This window comes from Pseudopipra pipra, chromosome 1, assembly GCF_036250125.1.
Source record: "Pseudopipra pipra isolate bDixPip1 chromosome 1, bDixPip1.hap1, whole genome shotgun sequence".
Lineage (NCBI taxonomy): Eukaryota > Metazoa > Chordata > Aves > Passeriformes > Pipridae > Pseudopipra > Pseudopipra pipra.
In genome coordinates this window covers 100102270-100120103 of record NC_087549.1, presented here as the reverse complement: position 1 = coordinate 100120103, position 17834 = coordinate 100102270, and the positions used below count along the sequence as shown (strand labels likewise).

At 39.4% G+C, this 17834-nt stretch overlaps 1 protein-coding gene across 18 annotated transcripts in view; it reads right to left on the bottom strand.

The window, feature by feature from the left end:
- LRRFIP2 (LRR binding FLII interacting protein 2) overlaps nucleotides 1–12509 on the bottom strand; it is a 62997-nt gene extending 50488 nt beyond the window's left edge. For 16 of the 18 annotated variants that reach the window (XM_064667783.1, XM_064667774.1, XM_064667835.1 and 13 more), the window contains exon 1: nucleotides 1872–1976. In XM_064667783.1, coding sequence (XP_064523853.1) covers nucleotides 1872–1961 — 90 coding nt within the window. In that variant the 5' untranslated portion in view covers nucleotides 1962–1976. Of the gene's footprint in view, nucleotides 1–1871; nucleotides 1977–12370 lie in introns of those variants that run through there. The other 2 variants (XM_064667755.1, XM_064667894.1) reach the window with 1 other exon arrangement.
- Nucleotides 12510–17834: the final 5325 nt, after the last annotated feature.

Genomic DNA, 17834 nt, shown 5'->3' with positions numbered 1-17834 from the left:
TCACACTACTTTTAAACTGGATAATAATTTTGAATTGAGACTGTTAAAGTGAAACCTGGATATGGCAATAAAAAAGAAATGGTGCTATACGCAGCTTTGAAAATGTCTATGTAATGATAACAAACCATTTTATTCTGAAATATGTTGAATTTTCTTCTACCTAACAAGCCATGAAAGGTGATGCTCAAAATACAGAAAAATACCAGAGAAAAAATAATTCTAATGACAAATGAGAAGGAACATTTAGATCAATTTAATTCAACTAGGTTTTAAGAATTAGTATTAGACATAAAACAGATAAAGATTATATGAAATACCTACTCTTTAAAAGACATGATCAGCATAAAAATTTTGGTTATCTTCAGCAGATTTAGATTAACCTCAAAATACTGAATAAGCTTTATGAGATTTTCAGCAATTTCCTTTTCCTGTTCATTTTTGACAGAAGAGAAGACAATATACCTTCAATTTCTGGAACAGACGTGCAAGTCACATTATTTTAGTGAGATAACACTTATAGCTGTGAGTCTCAGGATTCATTTAATTTAGGACTAAGGGGGAACCCCCCTTGATTTTTGTTTAATTTATATTCATGCTCAGATTTAAATTGATGGGTTTAGTGATGTAAGAGAACAAAGCCCAACAGTAATTTTAAGTAAGATATTATTTATTACATCTTGCTATGGAGACCTCTTTTTCTACGTTAAATGTCAAGTTGATGTTACAGTACTGGAACCATGCAAATACTCAAAGAATTATTCCTTCTTTTTCATTAACTGTTTTCCCCAAAAATTGAGAGACAGAATTTGATGAGTGAGTGAGACCATGAATGATTCAGAGTCCTCCCCAGAACTTAGCTCGTAGAGCAAGACTTCCATTAGAAGTGATCGCTAAGTGATCATCTAAGTGATGTTTCAGAAACATCACTTTCTGAAAAAAGTTACCAGGTAAATTATTTTTTTATTGGCAAAGCCTACCTTTTGCCTACAGTCTATGATGGATAAATTTGAAAATGCCTAAAGAAACCTTGTTTTCAAAGACTTATCACCTACCTGTTTTGCCTTACATGCACATATATAGACAGTTTACATTACAAAGCCAACTTGAATCTGCATTTTGCACTCATTTATGTCAACTAGGGTGAGCAGCCTTGTAGATAATGTAGCTCAAAGGTTCTGTATCCACTTGCATACAAACAGTACTAAGGCTTTTGTTCCCAAGACACAGCATTTCCTCCCAAAAAAGCTCTAGTCCAAACAGATCTCTATAAGACTAAATTCCGGCTCCCTTTTTCCTATATCCGGAGGGAAAAAATTCCACTTGGTATCAACTTCTTGTTAATTGAACTTTTCACTGGTTATCTGCAGCCATCTGTTTTTCAGGTGGTGAAATTCTTGGTATAGTGTAATATTAGGCTTATTTCGAAAGCAACATGACTTGTCACATTTGAAATAGAATCTATTCAAATATATTTGAATGAATAATGACTATTATTCATTCAACACTAACACACTGTATTAGGAATACTACACACTGTAATAGGATAAATGTGTAATTTTTTTTAGTTTTACACTTGAGATAGCAACTGCATTTTTCATTTATCTTTAAGCATATAGAAATATCTGCTAAGTTTAAGTATGATTCTGTAAAGTTACACTAATCATACACTAATCATACGATTACTACCTCACCGTGATGACATTTCAGTAAATGTGATTTTTTGATCGAAAATACTCTTAGGATGTATTAATTGTCATACTTTTGTCTAATTACACTTTTTAATGCACAGCTTAAAAAAAACTTAACTTTCTGGATAATGAGATTGCTTTCATCCCTATTTCTGAATTTAAGACACTTTGAAATTAGCAAACCTCTCTGGCAATGTTACTCAGAGCTTCATCTTCTGCAGAAAACCTGTCCTTCACTGGAGTTCTCTTCCGTCCTGATCCAGGAGTTCCCATTTTTATTATCTGGATCTGTATTTGAAAACATAAACAGGACAAAGCTCAGTTTTCATTCAGATCTGGAATTAAAAACAAACAAACAATCTACAGTCCAAAATGTCATAAGTTTTCCAATTCTTTAGCTACATAATACTGAAGAAACCTACATGCCATTGGCACATATTGGTAAAACTTTATCACAGTAACTTGTGGCAGCTTTATAGAACACCACTGCACCCTACAAGGCGCACACATAGCGTTTTTCTACTCAAAAGAACCCATCAGTTTAACTACAGCTTCAAGGTCAGGCACAGCTGTCAACTCCCCTAGTTCAATAAGGAGACCTCTGTAGTCTATCACTTTGCATAACTCCTAAAAAGAAGTAACCTTTCAATTTATGGATGTGAAAAAAACTATAAGCAACAAAGGGTTCAAGAATTAAATTTACATGATCATTAGAGTTCTCTCCAAAACCGCAAAGACAGATTCAGCTGACCAACTTTTTTAAGCATCCAAGCAGGTTAGATGGGCCTTATTTACATTTTAATACAACTTTTCTCATTCAGTTGAAATTGAAGGAGAGCTGCTGTCTTCTAAAGTAGAAGTTTTACCACAGTAGAAATAAAGACATTTTTATGCTAAAAACTCATTCTCTTGCATACCAAGTTTCACAGTTTGGGAAATGGAGAGAGAAACATGCTAGCATCATGTACCCAGAATACAAAAAGTACCCTCTTAGTTTTCTTCCAGAAACCACTTATCAATTGCAAGCATATAAAAGTCATCAACAAAACAAAACAGCCCATACAGCCACAAACAGAAAAATGTTACACACACAAAAAAATCTCTATTAGTTTTTTTCAAATATCCTAAAGAAATCCTACTTCCAGACATCCAGGTCCTTCCCAATGTCAGACTAGAATTTGGTGGTAGTCCAGCTATTTCATATCAACAAGGACAAGTATCCCACACAGGGCATGCAAAACCACCTTATTTAGAACAAAAATTTCTTCCTGCAAATAGAACAGGTCTAGAAGGGAACTACTATTGGCTAGCCTTTTGAAACTGAACTGGTACAAGAACTACCTTTCATACTGGGTCTAACCAGCAAAGATTCAGTAATTGATTATAGCTGATTCAAAGGAGAAGGAGGGAAAATATGACAGGTGGTTTTGTACAAGCAGAGTTTTTACTTTATTATTTTTATGAAGCAATCACAAAGCCAAAATACATTGGAGTACTTTCTGGCACTCAAAGATACCAAGTAGCATCACAGCACTTTTTTTTTATGATATATTTTAGCTTCTACGCCTTTTTTGTCCCCCTTTATGCTGCTAGTCCTCTCTTTTCCTTGCAGGCGAGGAGATTTTTATTCTGCTTCAAATTTTACAGGTATTTTACTATTCTTCATGTGCTCAGATGAGGCAAATAGAATATATGCTGTTGAGAAAAAAGACAGCAAAGAGTTGAAACTGACTGTCTCCTACCATGAGACAACTACCTGGATGGATGAGTGGAGAGCAGCAGATATTGTCTACCTTGAATTTTAACAAGGCTTTTGACACTGACTTCCACAGTATCCTCACAGGCAAACTCAAGCAGTATGGACTGGATGAGTAGACAGCAAGGTAGACTGAGAACTGACAGAACAGCAGATTCCAGAGGGTCATAATCAGCAGCATAGCGTCTAGTTGGAGGCCTGTCACTAGTGGTGTCCCCCAGGGTTCTATACTGGGCCCAGTATTGTTTAACTGTTCATCAGTGATGAAGGGACAGATGCCTCCTCAGCAAGTTTGTTGACACAAAGCTGGGAGGAGTGGCTAATACCCTAGAGGGCTGGGCTGTCCTTCAGAAGGACATTGACAAATTGGAGAGATGGGCAGCATGGAACCTTTTGAAATTCAATGAAGTACAGGGTCCTGCACCTGGGGAAGAATTACCCCATGCACCAGTATGGCCTGGGGGCCAACCTGCTGGAAAGCAGCTCTGTGGAAAAGGGCCTTGTGGTCCCGGTGGACAAGAAGATGTCTATGAGCCAGCAGTTTGTCCTGGTGGCCAAGAACACCAATGGTATCATGAGGTGCACTAAGAAAAGCATTGCCAGCAGTCATGGCAGGTGATCCTGACTCTCTACTCTGCCCTGAGGAGGCTGCATCTGGAGTGCTGTGTCCAATTCTGGGCTCCTCAGGACAAGAGAGACATGGAGCTCCTGGAGAGGGTCCAATGGAGGACAACAAAGATGATTAGGGGAGTGGAGCATCTCTCATGATGAAAGGTTGAGGGAACTGGGCCTGTTCAGCCTTGAGAAGAGACAACTCAGAGGGGACCTCAACAATATATATAAGTATCAGGAAGGGTGTCAAGAGAAAGGATCGAGGCTCTTCTCAGTAGTGTTGAGCAACAGGACAAGAGGCAATAGGTAGAAACTGACACACAGGAAGTGCCACCTGAACATGTGGAAGGTGGAACCCCTTACTCTGTGGGTGACCATGCACTAGAACAGACTGCCCAGAGAGGTTGTGGAGTTTCTCTTCTGGAGGTACTCAAGAACTGTGTCCAGAGTGTTGTCTGGACACAACACTGTGCAATGTGCTTTAGGAGAGCCCTGCTTGAGCAGGGAGGTTGCACCAGACGACCCTCCATGTTCCCTTCCAACTTTATCCATTCTGTGATACTGTGAAACTACATGTCCCCTTCTTAAAAGCCAGTTATCTGCACAGGCCAGATACAACAATTATATATACAACAATTAATTTCCAGATGCTATTCTGAGATCAATACTGCAAGTGCAAAAGAACTCCTTTCTGTTAAGATCTTAAAGGAGAGCTTGCAGTGTTTGCAGATAAATAACAGGGGAATAAAACTACAGTACCTTAATGGGTCACAGAAGATACAGTTCTATTGTTCAGTAAGGAACACACTCCTGATGGGGCAGAGTGGACATAAGTACACCCCTGGATTCCATCCATTCTTTCCTAGGCTGCTCATCATTTAGCAGTGCAAAGTGTTTGGATAAAATACAGACATTCAGACCAATATACAGGACTCATCTGCTAGGGAGTGTTTTTAACACCTGTCCGTGACTCATGGTTCAATTTATTTGTTACTCTTCCACAACATGACTTTGTTATTGTTGTTTGTTTTGGCTTTAATTCTGGTATTAGGTACCAGCACACTTATCAGAGATTAAGAAGGGTCTTAGAAGTAGGACAGCAGAGCTCCAAATCAGGGTAAAGGGAAACTCTGGGATAAGGCTCGGCATGATTATTGCCACTGATAATACATTTGATAAGAGTTTGTGGTAAAGGTTTAAGCTCAGGGCTACAGATTGCTGTCCACATTCAGAATAAACGTCTCAAAAAATCTGCATCTTTTTTCACAAACTCTTATTGGCTGACTTCCGATATTAAAAGCAGATAGGGCCCAAACTAGACGTCACACCAACACAATATAATACTCCCCCTACTGCAGAAGGCTTTGACAAGGTTACACATTAGCCACGAGAAAATTAATAAAATTGGTATTACAACAGATCAGTTCATGTAAGAACAGAACTCCAACCTATCTGCTGAAAGTCACTAAGCATGAAGTGAAATTATTTTAATTTGTACATTAAGGGTCATATTTCTTAAGTATTTACCACATAAGCAAAAACCGCAGAATAACTGCACATATCATAGACTTGAACTGCATTTGTTCACATCCTTTAAACAACATACCATTTCTAACAGGCACCTAACTTTGGTTTATTAATTCAGTGAAATGCTCTTAGCTGGCAGACTTGGGGAATGTAATGAGTATAGCTATTTTTAGTATGTTCAGATTAACAGTCAGTATTAATTTATAGACATAGAGTAGTAAATTCATAAAAATTAGATGCTGATGCTTTAAATAAGCAAAACACACTTCATCCCAGTCTCGCAGTGGATTAAGTGTGACAGTCACTGTGGAGGAAGCCATCTGCCATGCTTCTCACTTAGAATGAGCACAGAACTCTGACTGAGCCCAAACACAAGAGGGAGCAGGGACAGATTACCCAGAAGGTATAGAGAGATTTTGCCTTTGCCTACAAGGAGGAGTTAGGAAAGGAATTTGGAAAGTCAAAGCTCAGCTGAAGTCAAAACAGGCAAAGGCTGATAAGGACAAAGAGAAAGGCTACTCTAAGAACACTGGGAACCTATGAAGGACTAAGCAACCTGTAGGGCCACTGCTTGGTGGCTTGTAAGGCCCATCCTTGGCAAAATGGTCTGGATAATAACAAATGTGAAGACGGGAATTTTTGTGTGTGTGAATCAAATAAGCAAAATTGTCTGACAAGGTATTGGCCCAAAACTGGTCACACTGAAGAACAAGAGGACCACCAGTTATACTAAACAGTAAGTAGGAAATTAGAAAGAAGTATTTGAAATAAAGGATTCCTCTTGAAAATATATATAAAATCAAAATAAAATTGAAAGTCTGTACCAGTGTGAGAAACCTTGGAAATGTAACAGCATCAGTCAAAAACTGTTTTGATGCTGCCAGAAGTCACCCCACTGACTATCTCACTATCTGTTCAGGCCAGACAGTACAGCATCCCTCCTGGAGGATCCAAGTTCCTGCTCTCCAGCTAGCAGATGGTCAGTACAGGGAGGGTCAGTACACACCTTAAGTGCATGAATGTGAGCTTGTAAGGTATGCTCTCACTGGCACAGGCATTAGGGCATAGCACAGCATACACTAGAGAATAGCAAAGGAACATGCAAATCTAGAGTGTCGATATATCCAATTGCAATCATGTACAAATAGAGGACTCTGGAGTTGAAGAACAGAGAACAGCTAAACACTGGCCTATAGAGGCTATGAAAAGTGTCCATACCTGAAGACAGCAAAAACTTAACTAGACAAGGCTCTGAAAAAACGGTTCTAATTGACCACACTTTGGGCAAGGGGTGACCTCCAGAGATTTCTTCCAAAAGAAAAGATATGATTCTATAGTTATTATTGCTGTCAACTTTGAAATTTAACCTCAGTATAAACCTTCTTTAATAAGATGCTTAATATTTCTTTACGGGTCTTGACACCATTTCTTCCATTACATGTAACTTTTTATTAGGCTGATATATGTCAGAGTATTTAATTTCTTGTTATACAGTTCACTACTACAGAAATCTAAACCTATTGCTAATACACTAATTAGTCTAATACTGTACATATCATGATGTTACTTCTTGGGAAAATACAAGATACCAATACTTCATATGCTCGCAGAAATATTTCTGAGATGCTTCACTTCCATAACTTTCTAATTACAGGAAAAATTATTTTGCTGCATGTGATAAAGAATTTAGTACGTTCTGTAACATTAGAATTTTCACAAAAAAATAGCTAAAGAGAACCCCAAACCACAACCAGACAAAGAACAGCTTGCTATTATCTTTTATCATTCAGGTAAGTCAATATAAAAGGAAAGAACATCTGCTGCATTTACAGTTCAGAATTCTCGAGTCACATCTATTACTTGCTTAATTCTTACTATAGGCAGGATTACACACTGTATTACACAATGAATGAAATGACATCCTGTTGTATTTCATTCCAGAACACTGAAGTGTCTGAAGTCTCCAAACAAACCAGAATACCTGTGAGGAAATCTCTCAAATTCCCTCTAGTTTGTCTTCACTTCAGGCATATATAAATCTTAACTCTTCCCAAGGTCTTCGCTGTCTACTTGTCTTCCTATTACCTTTTGAGTTCTCTTTGTTTCTTTCTTGCTTCCTAGAAAAAAAGTGTGACCCATCTTACACTAAAAAAAAAAAAGCTACACTATAATTTAAAGGCCTATCACTCACCACCTTCAATGGCACCACCTGTTCTAAATGCCTGGGTGTTTGCCAGCATACTTGGCATTGCATACATACAAGGCATCCAGATACTATAGTGTGAACAGGCTATAAATAACAGACCAAAATTCTCCCTTTCTCTTTCAACCAAGAGTACAAGATAATTAAAATTCACCTGTGTAGACACAATCTCTATATATTCAACAATAGAAAAGAACAACCCTTCTCTACAACCACTGTCTGTTAGAACTAGAATCTGAATAAAGGTTATTTGGACAAGTAAGGTTAGAAACATTAATACATAAGAAGGATAAATGTAAGAAGCACGAGGAAAAAAAAACCCCATTCCTCACCTGAAAAACCAATCACAGGTTACTGATAAATCACAAACAGTAGTAACTCATTTTGATTTTTGTCAGTTCTACAAATATTAAACATACTGAAAAAAATACTTGTGCAATACATACACAGAACAAAAGCTTTATCAAACACCGAACTAAAAAGAAAGCACTAAGAAGCAGTAGTACTGTGCAATAATGATGAAATTAAAGATCTACATATACTTCTTAAGTTAACTGAACACTTGCTCTTTACTTCAAGAAATGAATACTGCTGATAAGTGAAGGTATGGAAGCTACCATACTAACAATTAAAGCTAAGTTCTAAAAGTTAATGTGCTCAGAAGAACAGCAGAAAACTCAATCCAGTAATTTTAAACAACTGTCTCATAAAACTGCAGCTCTAGCAACACAAAGCTACAAAAAAGCCAAAAGTATTAGTACTATAAAACAGCAGAAGCTGCATTCGTATTTAAGAAGGGACATAAAGAATCATACTGGAAATCACAATCTTGTTTGATTGATTTTTCAGTGCTTTGTCAAAGCAAGCTCTAAAGGAGACAAAGCAAATGGACATAGAATAAAAATACATTACTTTACATGAGTTAAAATTATGTAAGATGGACACAAGTCTTTCTCAGAAGAAAGACCCTACACAAGGGTACTCTCTTTGCAATTAGTATGCCTGCTCATGGGTCCAAAAGCACCTGAGAAAGAAAAAGGGCTGTATGATCACAGGGTGACCATGACCCAACAAAGGGGTGTGTAGGGAGTGAGAGAGAAATAGACTGGGGTTTAATGCAATAGTTTTAAGGACTCATTAGAATTTTCATTCAGAATAATATTAACTGAAACCAAACTATTGCAAAAAAGCTGCTGCTATGAGTAAAAGAGTCTAATATGAAAGGGAAAAAGCAAAGACTGAGAAAAGCATATAATTACAATGTGCCAAAAGATTACAGTGCTTACCATTATGTGGAAGGCAAAGTTATTCCAGTTGATGAAGAGTGTTTCCATTTTAAAGAAACTGCTTGTCTCTAATCATGGCCCACTTCAGAAACCCTTGGCACAAAGTTTCTGTGCTGAGTGGACAAGCTCATGTTAGCTTTTTCAGGAAAAAATATACCTTCAATGCAGTATATTTGCCATTTTAAAATCTGAGAAATACAATTTCTTATAAGTTCATGGTGGTTTTTTTAGTAATAGAATTACAATTCCTTAGAGGGAGTTGAAATCTCTCAGTTTGTTGGTGTTATGAAGCTATAGAGGAACAGGAAGTGACCAGTTAAGACAACCAAAAAGCCATTATGCAGTTTGCAAGAGTCTGCAAGTGCCTGATGAATCCATAAAATGTAACGGGTGCCCGGTTAGTGCTGGCAAACTTAAAGCAAAGCAAGACAGTAAATGTACCAAGGTATCCTACAGCCCTGTAGAACTATGAGACACCTACAGATCCACCAAGCTATCTTTGCTGACCTTCCTCAGTCTTTGCCAATTACCAAAATTCCTAGACAACATCATGCAGTGATGCAGCTTCAAGTGGTGGCACTTATTTTATGAAGTATGAGTTCTCCACCAGTCAGTTGCCAACAGCTGCACAAAATAAAACATTACATAGAGGATATTATTATCAGTGACATGAAGAATCTGCAAAGCTCTCATAATAGTCATTCACCAAAGGATCTCTCAGGGAACAATGTAAATCATATGTAGGCTTCAGAGAAGCAGTGTAACACAGCTGGACTCTTCTAGAATCAGTGCTACCATACATGCTGAAGATACAAGAACAAACTAAGAATTCAAATGCAATTCTAAAACATAAGGAAATGACAATACTATAATCAGCACCACAAAAAATTATGAAAATGCATAATAAAAAATAAACCACAAGATTCTTCCAGAAGTGTTTATTCTAAAATGAAACACCATCATTTTTACACTGTCAACTTTTTCAAAATGAGTATCCTTTCTGTCATTTTGCAAAAGAATGAATTGTTGCTCATTAAAAACCAAAACAAAACACTGCTACTATATTGAGGCTCCATATTTTTTAATGAAACAAATAGAAAGCTCCATGGTAACAACCCAAATTCTGTAACAAGCTGCAACTATTTAAAATATTTTTCCATTACCAATTTAATACACTCCTACACTCTTTTCTACTAGTGATACAGCTACAGTACAACAAAGAAAAGCTACCGAAGCAAGAGGAAGAGATTGTCCTGGGTACCCCTTAGATGAAACAGCAGTTGGAGAAAACTCTTATCAGTTGACATCATTTCTGCTGTGGCAGACTGGTAGGCTTAGAAACACTTGTTCTCACTTGGCCCTTTGATAAGCACCCCTTCACCTCTTCTGTAGAAGCAGGTCTAGCTCTGCTAGCCTAACTCAAGAAAATGTGAACTTTATCATCTTCACAAGCAGACAAGCACTATTTACATAAACTCTATTTATTTACATAAAATTTTTGAAGGACGTGTAATAATCACAGAATGTCGATTACCTACATTTACATGTTACCTAGTTTCCAGATACTACAATAATAAAATTGGATTACTTTCTCAGAAAGCAGTTCTAATAATTTTCTGTAACGCTACTGGACTGTACTCATGACTAGCACCACACACCTTCACGTTAGGATCTTATAAACACAAACAGCAACATAGTATCAAATCCGTTATTTGTTTCTAATCCTCTGCTGACGTTATATACCAGAGGTATTCAATTATATATGATACCGATCTAGGTTTTTTGGATATATGCACTGACAGCTTGTGCACTGCGTGAAAGTCTAGGCCTTAATATGCTCTACAGATCCCCACTACATGGAGTCAAATATAAACAGCACTTTCTAAAAGTTCACGTGTGTTAAAGTACTATGCCATCTTCTGAGACAATGAGACCCTGGGAAAAAAAACCCACGACAAACCCCAAATCCTTTGGTGTCAGTTCACAAGAAGTACCGATGTTTAGGGCAACAAACTTACACCTGAGACATTGCACACAACTGTCTTCTATTCACAAGTTCTCAGTTACAGCCAAGAATTCAGTTCAGGTAAAACTGACTTCACAGCAAGGTAAACATCTCCAAACCCAAGTAACAGGAAACAACAGTAAAGCATGTCATGTACGTGAAATAATTTCGTACTGCTAAAGCACCTTTCATCTATTCTTACATTATCACTAAGCAATTATATTAACCAAGGAAGCAGATGTATATTAAGAAGATACCTGTTTCTGGGCCCCAATATATTTAATTACCTTGCTTTACAATCAAGACACAATGAATGTTTAAAGAACGAACAAGCACTGATTTAATCTTACAGGAAATTTGTAATAAGCTCCCCCCCCCATATCTCCATAGATATTATATGCTAATATCGATACTTTAAAGGGATAAAAATGATCCTAGATCTTCCTCATTTCAAGCCAAAAATGTACGTCTCTCTAAAATGAGTGAGTGACCGAGTAGATCATACAAATTCAACGCAGTACCGCTTCATCTACAAAATGTTTTTATTATCAGTGAAATACATAACACTGTCCTTCAAAGCGTCACGCTAGGATTCAAGCTGGTAATCACTTAAAACACATGGAGCAGAACACAGTTCAGAGCTGTGTTCGGGCTCCTTCCAAAGTCACGAATTTGCCCATCTCTCTTATCATCATCAACAGCCTCTTTACAATTATAGCAATAAGGTATACTAAGAATAAAGAAACGTGCTCCGAAACAAATAAATCCCAAATGCCTAAGCATTAGCAAGCCTGACTGACTTCTACCGCAGCCCGCCGCAGCGGGGGCACGCCCTACTGCTCTGGGAACAGCGAAGCGGTGGTAACGTGCTCCGAGGAACTGCGAGAGAGAAAGGCACCGAAATAAACACAGCAGGGATTTCAGCACATCTTTCTTTCTCCCTCTCTGCCTCATTCTGCCGTTTCCACTCAGCCCCGAGGATCGCAAGGCATCTCCCCGCGGGGCAGGAGGAAGGATCGCTCCCCCCGGAAGGGCTCGGACCGGGCCCGGCTTCCTCCGGCCCGCCCGCAACAGGTCTGATCGCGGCCACACGGAAGGGGCGCACACCACCGCCCCAAGCCATCGCTTCCCTTTCAGCTCACCGGTCTGACCAGGCAGTTCCGGCTGAGCCGCTCCTCTAAACCCGAAGAACTGGGTTCCTACACCGCTTCGCCGCTCGGGTTTCTGTGTCTGGGACACCCTTCCTGCCCCTAGCCCTCGCCCGCTCCTTGCCTGGGCCCCAGAAAGCCTTACCTGCGGGCCAGCCTGCCGCAGCACCGGGACGCCTCAGTACGGAGGGGGAATTTTTCACTCTGCCCTCCACCGCTTCCACGGGTGAGAGGGGCTCGTGGGTCCCGGAATCGGCTCAGGCTCCTTCCTTCCCTCACTCCCCACGCCCAGAGACCGGACCACGGTGCCCGCCAGACACGGACCTTCCAGCTGCTACCTCGCTTCACCCTCTCCAGCACCCCCTCCCGCCCCTTCCCCGTGAGGGGCTGCAGGAACCGGAGCTGTTGGCACAGATAAGCCGCACCGCTCCAGGCCGCCCCCCTCTTCCCCGCCCTGCGCTCTTGCCTCCTCCCCTTCAGAGTCTGGCGCTTGCAGCCACACCGAGAACTCGGGTGAGAGACTGCGGTGAATTTCAAACCACCCGCAGGGCCCTGCGGAAGGAGGAAGGGGCCGGCGCTGAGGGGAGGGAGGGGAGCAAGGGAGGCACCACGACCACGCCAGCAGTGGCACCCGGGCACTGCCCGGCCCCGCGCCCAGGCCGGCAGGCGGACTGCGCAGGCGCTGCCGACGGAGGGGCGAGAGGGCGTTGCGGCCGCATGCGCAGAGCCGTCGGCGGCCGCGGGGGCGCTGGTGGGCCGGGCAGCGGCCGGTGCGCGAGGACCGCGAGGACCGCGAGCGCGGGGGCTGCGCCTTGAGGCGGCCCCTCAGTGCGGGGGGGTCGTGGCGGCGCTCCGGGGGAGCTTCTCTTTGGCTCAGCAGGCAGGGGAGGGAGGGGGGTCGTGCCCTGTAGTGCGCCCGCTCTCCGCTTCGGCTGCCCCTTATCATCGGGCAGGCCGGCTGACTCACTGCTGTGGTGGGGAGAGGTAGGTCTGAGACCTTCTGCTTTGTGCTTCATTCTCGGTTTCAGACAGGCTTTCTTTCTATCGAGTAGCTTTGCCCAGGGAAGGGCCGTGCGGGAGCTCCGGGAGCCGCGGCCCGCCGCCGCAGAGCCGCAGCGCGACCCACCGGTGGGTGTCACCGCGGGCGGTGCCGCTGCGTGCCCATTGCCCGCAGGGCACAGGGCACACACGGCGCTTCGCAAGGCTTACGTGGGTGGGTGCCAGGCAGGGGTCATGGGTAAAAATCCAATGCAAACATTTGCGGCTTATCTTCTACTGGCCCAAACACGACCGGACTTCTGTACTGTCAAAACTGGAAGATATGCAACCGTCACAGTCCCTAAGGATAATATACGGAAAAGAAAGAAATAACTATACCGTTACATATATTCCAATTTATACACAAAAAAACCAACTAACAGTCGTGAAACTTGCTGAGATTCTGCTATGAGATACACTTGGGATCAGATCTGTAGTAGTTTGCTTTTCAACACCTCTGTCATTAAGTGCAGAGTGCCTCTAAGAGTGTAGAGATGATTAGAGGAGATGGCATTTTGTATGTTAGAAATCGCACGGGAATGAAAAAGCACTGTTAAAATGACAAGACTCAAACCCATGCACCAGCGTCCTTGACAGAGTTCAAATGTCTTACTAAAATGAGCCCAAGTGGATGTACATAAAGTAAAGAAAAAGGGACATGCGAGTGAATTAAATCTATTAAAGTAAATGTAAAACAACTTTATTGTGTTTCATCAGTATTTTATAATTTTCCATGTGAGAAACCCTACACTGTCTCTGTCTTTTTCCTCAGCTCATCATACAGCATAGCCTCGCCATGCTTATTTTTAAAATCACATTGATTTCTGTAGTTAAAGATGATCTCGCTGGAGGGAGGTGAAGTAGAAAGTTTCTCATGGACCATCTGTAGAAAACACCAACAAAAATTACCAGTTTAAAATCTTCATTTTTATTTGATGTTTATTCTTGCAGAAGGGCTCACTTACTGATTGTCTGGGCTTTTTGGAGAATCTTCATTAAAAACAGCTTGGGTCATTTTCGTTTGGCCCAGCTAGTGGGAGTAGTCTTTTGCTCACTCTTGAGTAGAGGGTTTGCATAGAATCTTCTGAAATGTGGGATGTCTCAGGTCTGCAGGGGATGTATATAAAGAGCAATTTTTTTTTCAATCATATATACATTTTTCTATGATGAAGTGTTGATATTTTTATACCATTAGTCTTTTAATATCACAGATTTCACATTTTTCTGTAATGATACAGCAAAATGTCTCCTTTAGAGCAGACATGCGTTTTTGTCACTTGAAAGAACAGTTGTTTACTTGACTGAAAAGCAGTGCACAGTTAGAACAGGCAGGATGTCACAGTAGCAATTCTGAGTTCAGACACATTAATGAGTAACTAAACAGTCAGGTTATATGCAGTTAGAAGCCAGAAAATGAAAGTTATGTTTGAACTTTTGCTATGAAATGACTGCAGTTACAAAATATACAATAATTTATGAATACTCCTTGATCAAATTATTAGTGAAGCTACTATAAAACTTGCTCTAATAATAATCAGTTTCTGCTTAAAATAAGTAAATGAATAAAGGAGGTATCACTGGATGTGCCTTTGAATATTTTTTCTCTTCACTCGTCTTCTTATACAGTAGGTTAGTATAGATCCCTTGCCATATGTAATTGAACTTGCTGCTTTACTCTCTCCTTTCCCTTTTCTCTGAAAATCTCTCTCTAAAACTGTTTTGCTCAGTTGAGGCAATCCATGGGTGAAATCTTAGTTTTTTCTAGAGTGATTGTCACTTAAGAAAGTATATCTAGGATGAATCTGTACGTCAGTTATATGGAATACTTTCAACAATGTCAACTTCCTGCAATAAATTTTATACAGTTGTAAAGAGATTTTGTCACTGTAACAGCTTCTATGAGAGAAAAAATGTGTTTTCTCTGCAATGTTTGCTATTTGGGCCATTCTGAATATCTTTGGGTTGTTTTATCCCACTCTTTAACATTTCTAATCTTCCCATGAATCTTTTGTTTAGTGAGTATTGCACCTTCTGGTTAAGAATGTAAAACTGATGGCACACATGTAAGATTATAGCGTAACTTAATCCCTAATGTCATTCCATATATTTTCTGTTATGTAGCCTCCCTATTCTCTCTCTCCCTCTCACCCCTGCCACCCTCCCTTTTTGGAAAGAATAACTTCCATCTATTAGTTTAAATGCTAGATTGGTTTACTAATGGAGACTGATTGGTTTAGGAGCATTTTAAGAAGTTCTAACCACATCCATTGACTTATTTCTCTCTGCATTTTGTGCTCTTACTTTCCAGTTGTTTATCTCCCCTCAGGTCAGATACCATCATTCAGCAATTCATTTGGCACAGTTGAACATACTTTTTTTCCCCAGCTCTGTCTCTTTTGGAGATTCTCAGTGTTGTTAGTAATTGCTTGTTACCCCCTCCCCACAAAAAGGAGTGTTATAGTACTCACTTGTGACAAGTGGAAAATCAGCTTTGTGTGCCTATATGGTAAAATAAGTGCAAGCCGCTTTTGTAATGTAGGGAGCAAGTTTTCCTTGATTTTTTGTTTTGCTTTTCAAAACAGTTATTGGATGTGCTTATAGGAGCTTCTGCAGGCCCTTTTAGTCCTGTCCTCCCCCACCTTTTCTTAAGAGTTTAATTTCTGCTAAAGGTACATTTCTGTCATCAGATACACAGACACATATATTAATGTTTTCAATTCCAGCATTTATATGTGTTTTAAAATTTCAAGAGGAAAAGAAGCAAAAAAGATGCATTGCCTTCCTTGGATGGTCTTTTGTATGTGATCTTCTCTGCACCAGTTTTTTAACTCTGAAATTATAAGAACTCAGAATGTATCTACAAAATATAAGGTCTGGGGAACTATAACAATCAGATAGTTTACATCCTAAGTTAAGTATAAAAGTTAGATAAACAGAGACTGGGCAGTTTAAAATTAAATTACTAGACTAGTAGAATATTTTTTTAGTTACAGGAAAGGTAAATAGAGCAAAAGAAGCAGTAATTCTGTGGCACAGTCAAAAGATCTCTAAAATTACGCAGTACCAGTTCTGTTGAAGTACTTGTCATTATTCAAAGTAATGTTGCTTTTCAATCACGTTCAAAGCAATAAGGGTTGCATGACTTAACTTTAAATGAAGGAAAACAATTTAAGACTTTAAAGAAAATATTTGAAATGGTTATAAAGCAGAATGCATGCAGACTGTATGCTGAACATAATCAGGAAATTCTTTATTTAAATCTTTCGTAGAATTCATTGGAGTACTATTATCAGGCTTTCTATGTAAGGTTTTTGCATATAGATAATGTTTACCATGTAGTGGAGATAAAACAAGCATTCAAAATCTCTGTCTGCTTCGTGTGGGGATATGCACATTTCTCAGCTGTTCTTGTAGGGGTTAATGTAGACTAGAAAATTTCTGATATTGCTAGGTAGCTGCAGAATCAGTGAGATTTAGTTTTTCCCTTTACCTGATTTATTTTAGCACTGCAGAAATCTGTAGGGCACAGTAGGAATTATGTCTATACATATGCATTTTGATGGGGATTGGTGCTATCCAGCAGCAGAATTGCATGAGTTGTTTTGGTTCAGATCCATTGCATCCTCAGCAGGGAAAAGGTTAGACTGACTGTTGAATAGCTTTGGGAAGAGCTAACTGAAAAATTTGTATTCCAATGTTTTCCCCAAAATCTAGACATCCAGGTAAATGCAATCTTTTGTAGAAAACTTCTGTTTTAACACAGGTTAGGTAATTGACCAAACACTTGAAAACAGAATGCTCCCCACTTTCTAGATTTTTATTTTCACTGTTTTAGTAATTTTCTGGTTGGTTGGTTGGTTTGGTTTTGTGTTTGCCTTTTTTTAAAGTCTTTCAGAAATAAGCACTAGAATAATTTGGTTTATGTTTAGAGTGTGTCTATAGGAAGATTCTTTTTTTTAATTGCTATAGATTAGTATTCTTGTTAATATAGCAAAATTTTAAGCACTGGAGTGCTCTGAACAGTGTCCCAATATCAGCTTGTTAGTAAGAATTAAGGGGAAGATGTGTTATTTCAATCAATCCCAGGTAGATGTAGATAAATTATGAAATATCTTAACAAGGTTTGTGGACTAGGAGTTTGTGAGAAACTTTCTTATTTGTAAAGAAAAAGTGAAACTATATTCTGGAAAAAATTAATTTAAAAATTAAAGTTTTACTTTGAAAGTGTTTATGTAAGACATACCAATATATTTAATTTTCTTATAGGACTTTATTATTCCATTGTAATAACAACTAGAGATCCAAGTATCATCATCCTTCCAGACCTGACAGATGTAATTCTAAATGTCTTTATGTTCTGTTCTATAAATATAGAAATATTGATAAATTCCTATGCTAAGATCCTTCTGGAAAACTCAGTCTGAAGCCATGATCTATTCTTTATGTGCTATATATCCCCAAGAAGGATTTTGTAAATGTTAGTTGATTTTACTGATGATATACAAGCCACATAGAGGAAATCACCTCACTCTTACACAGTTTTGTTGAGTTTGCAAAACTAACAAGCAGTG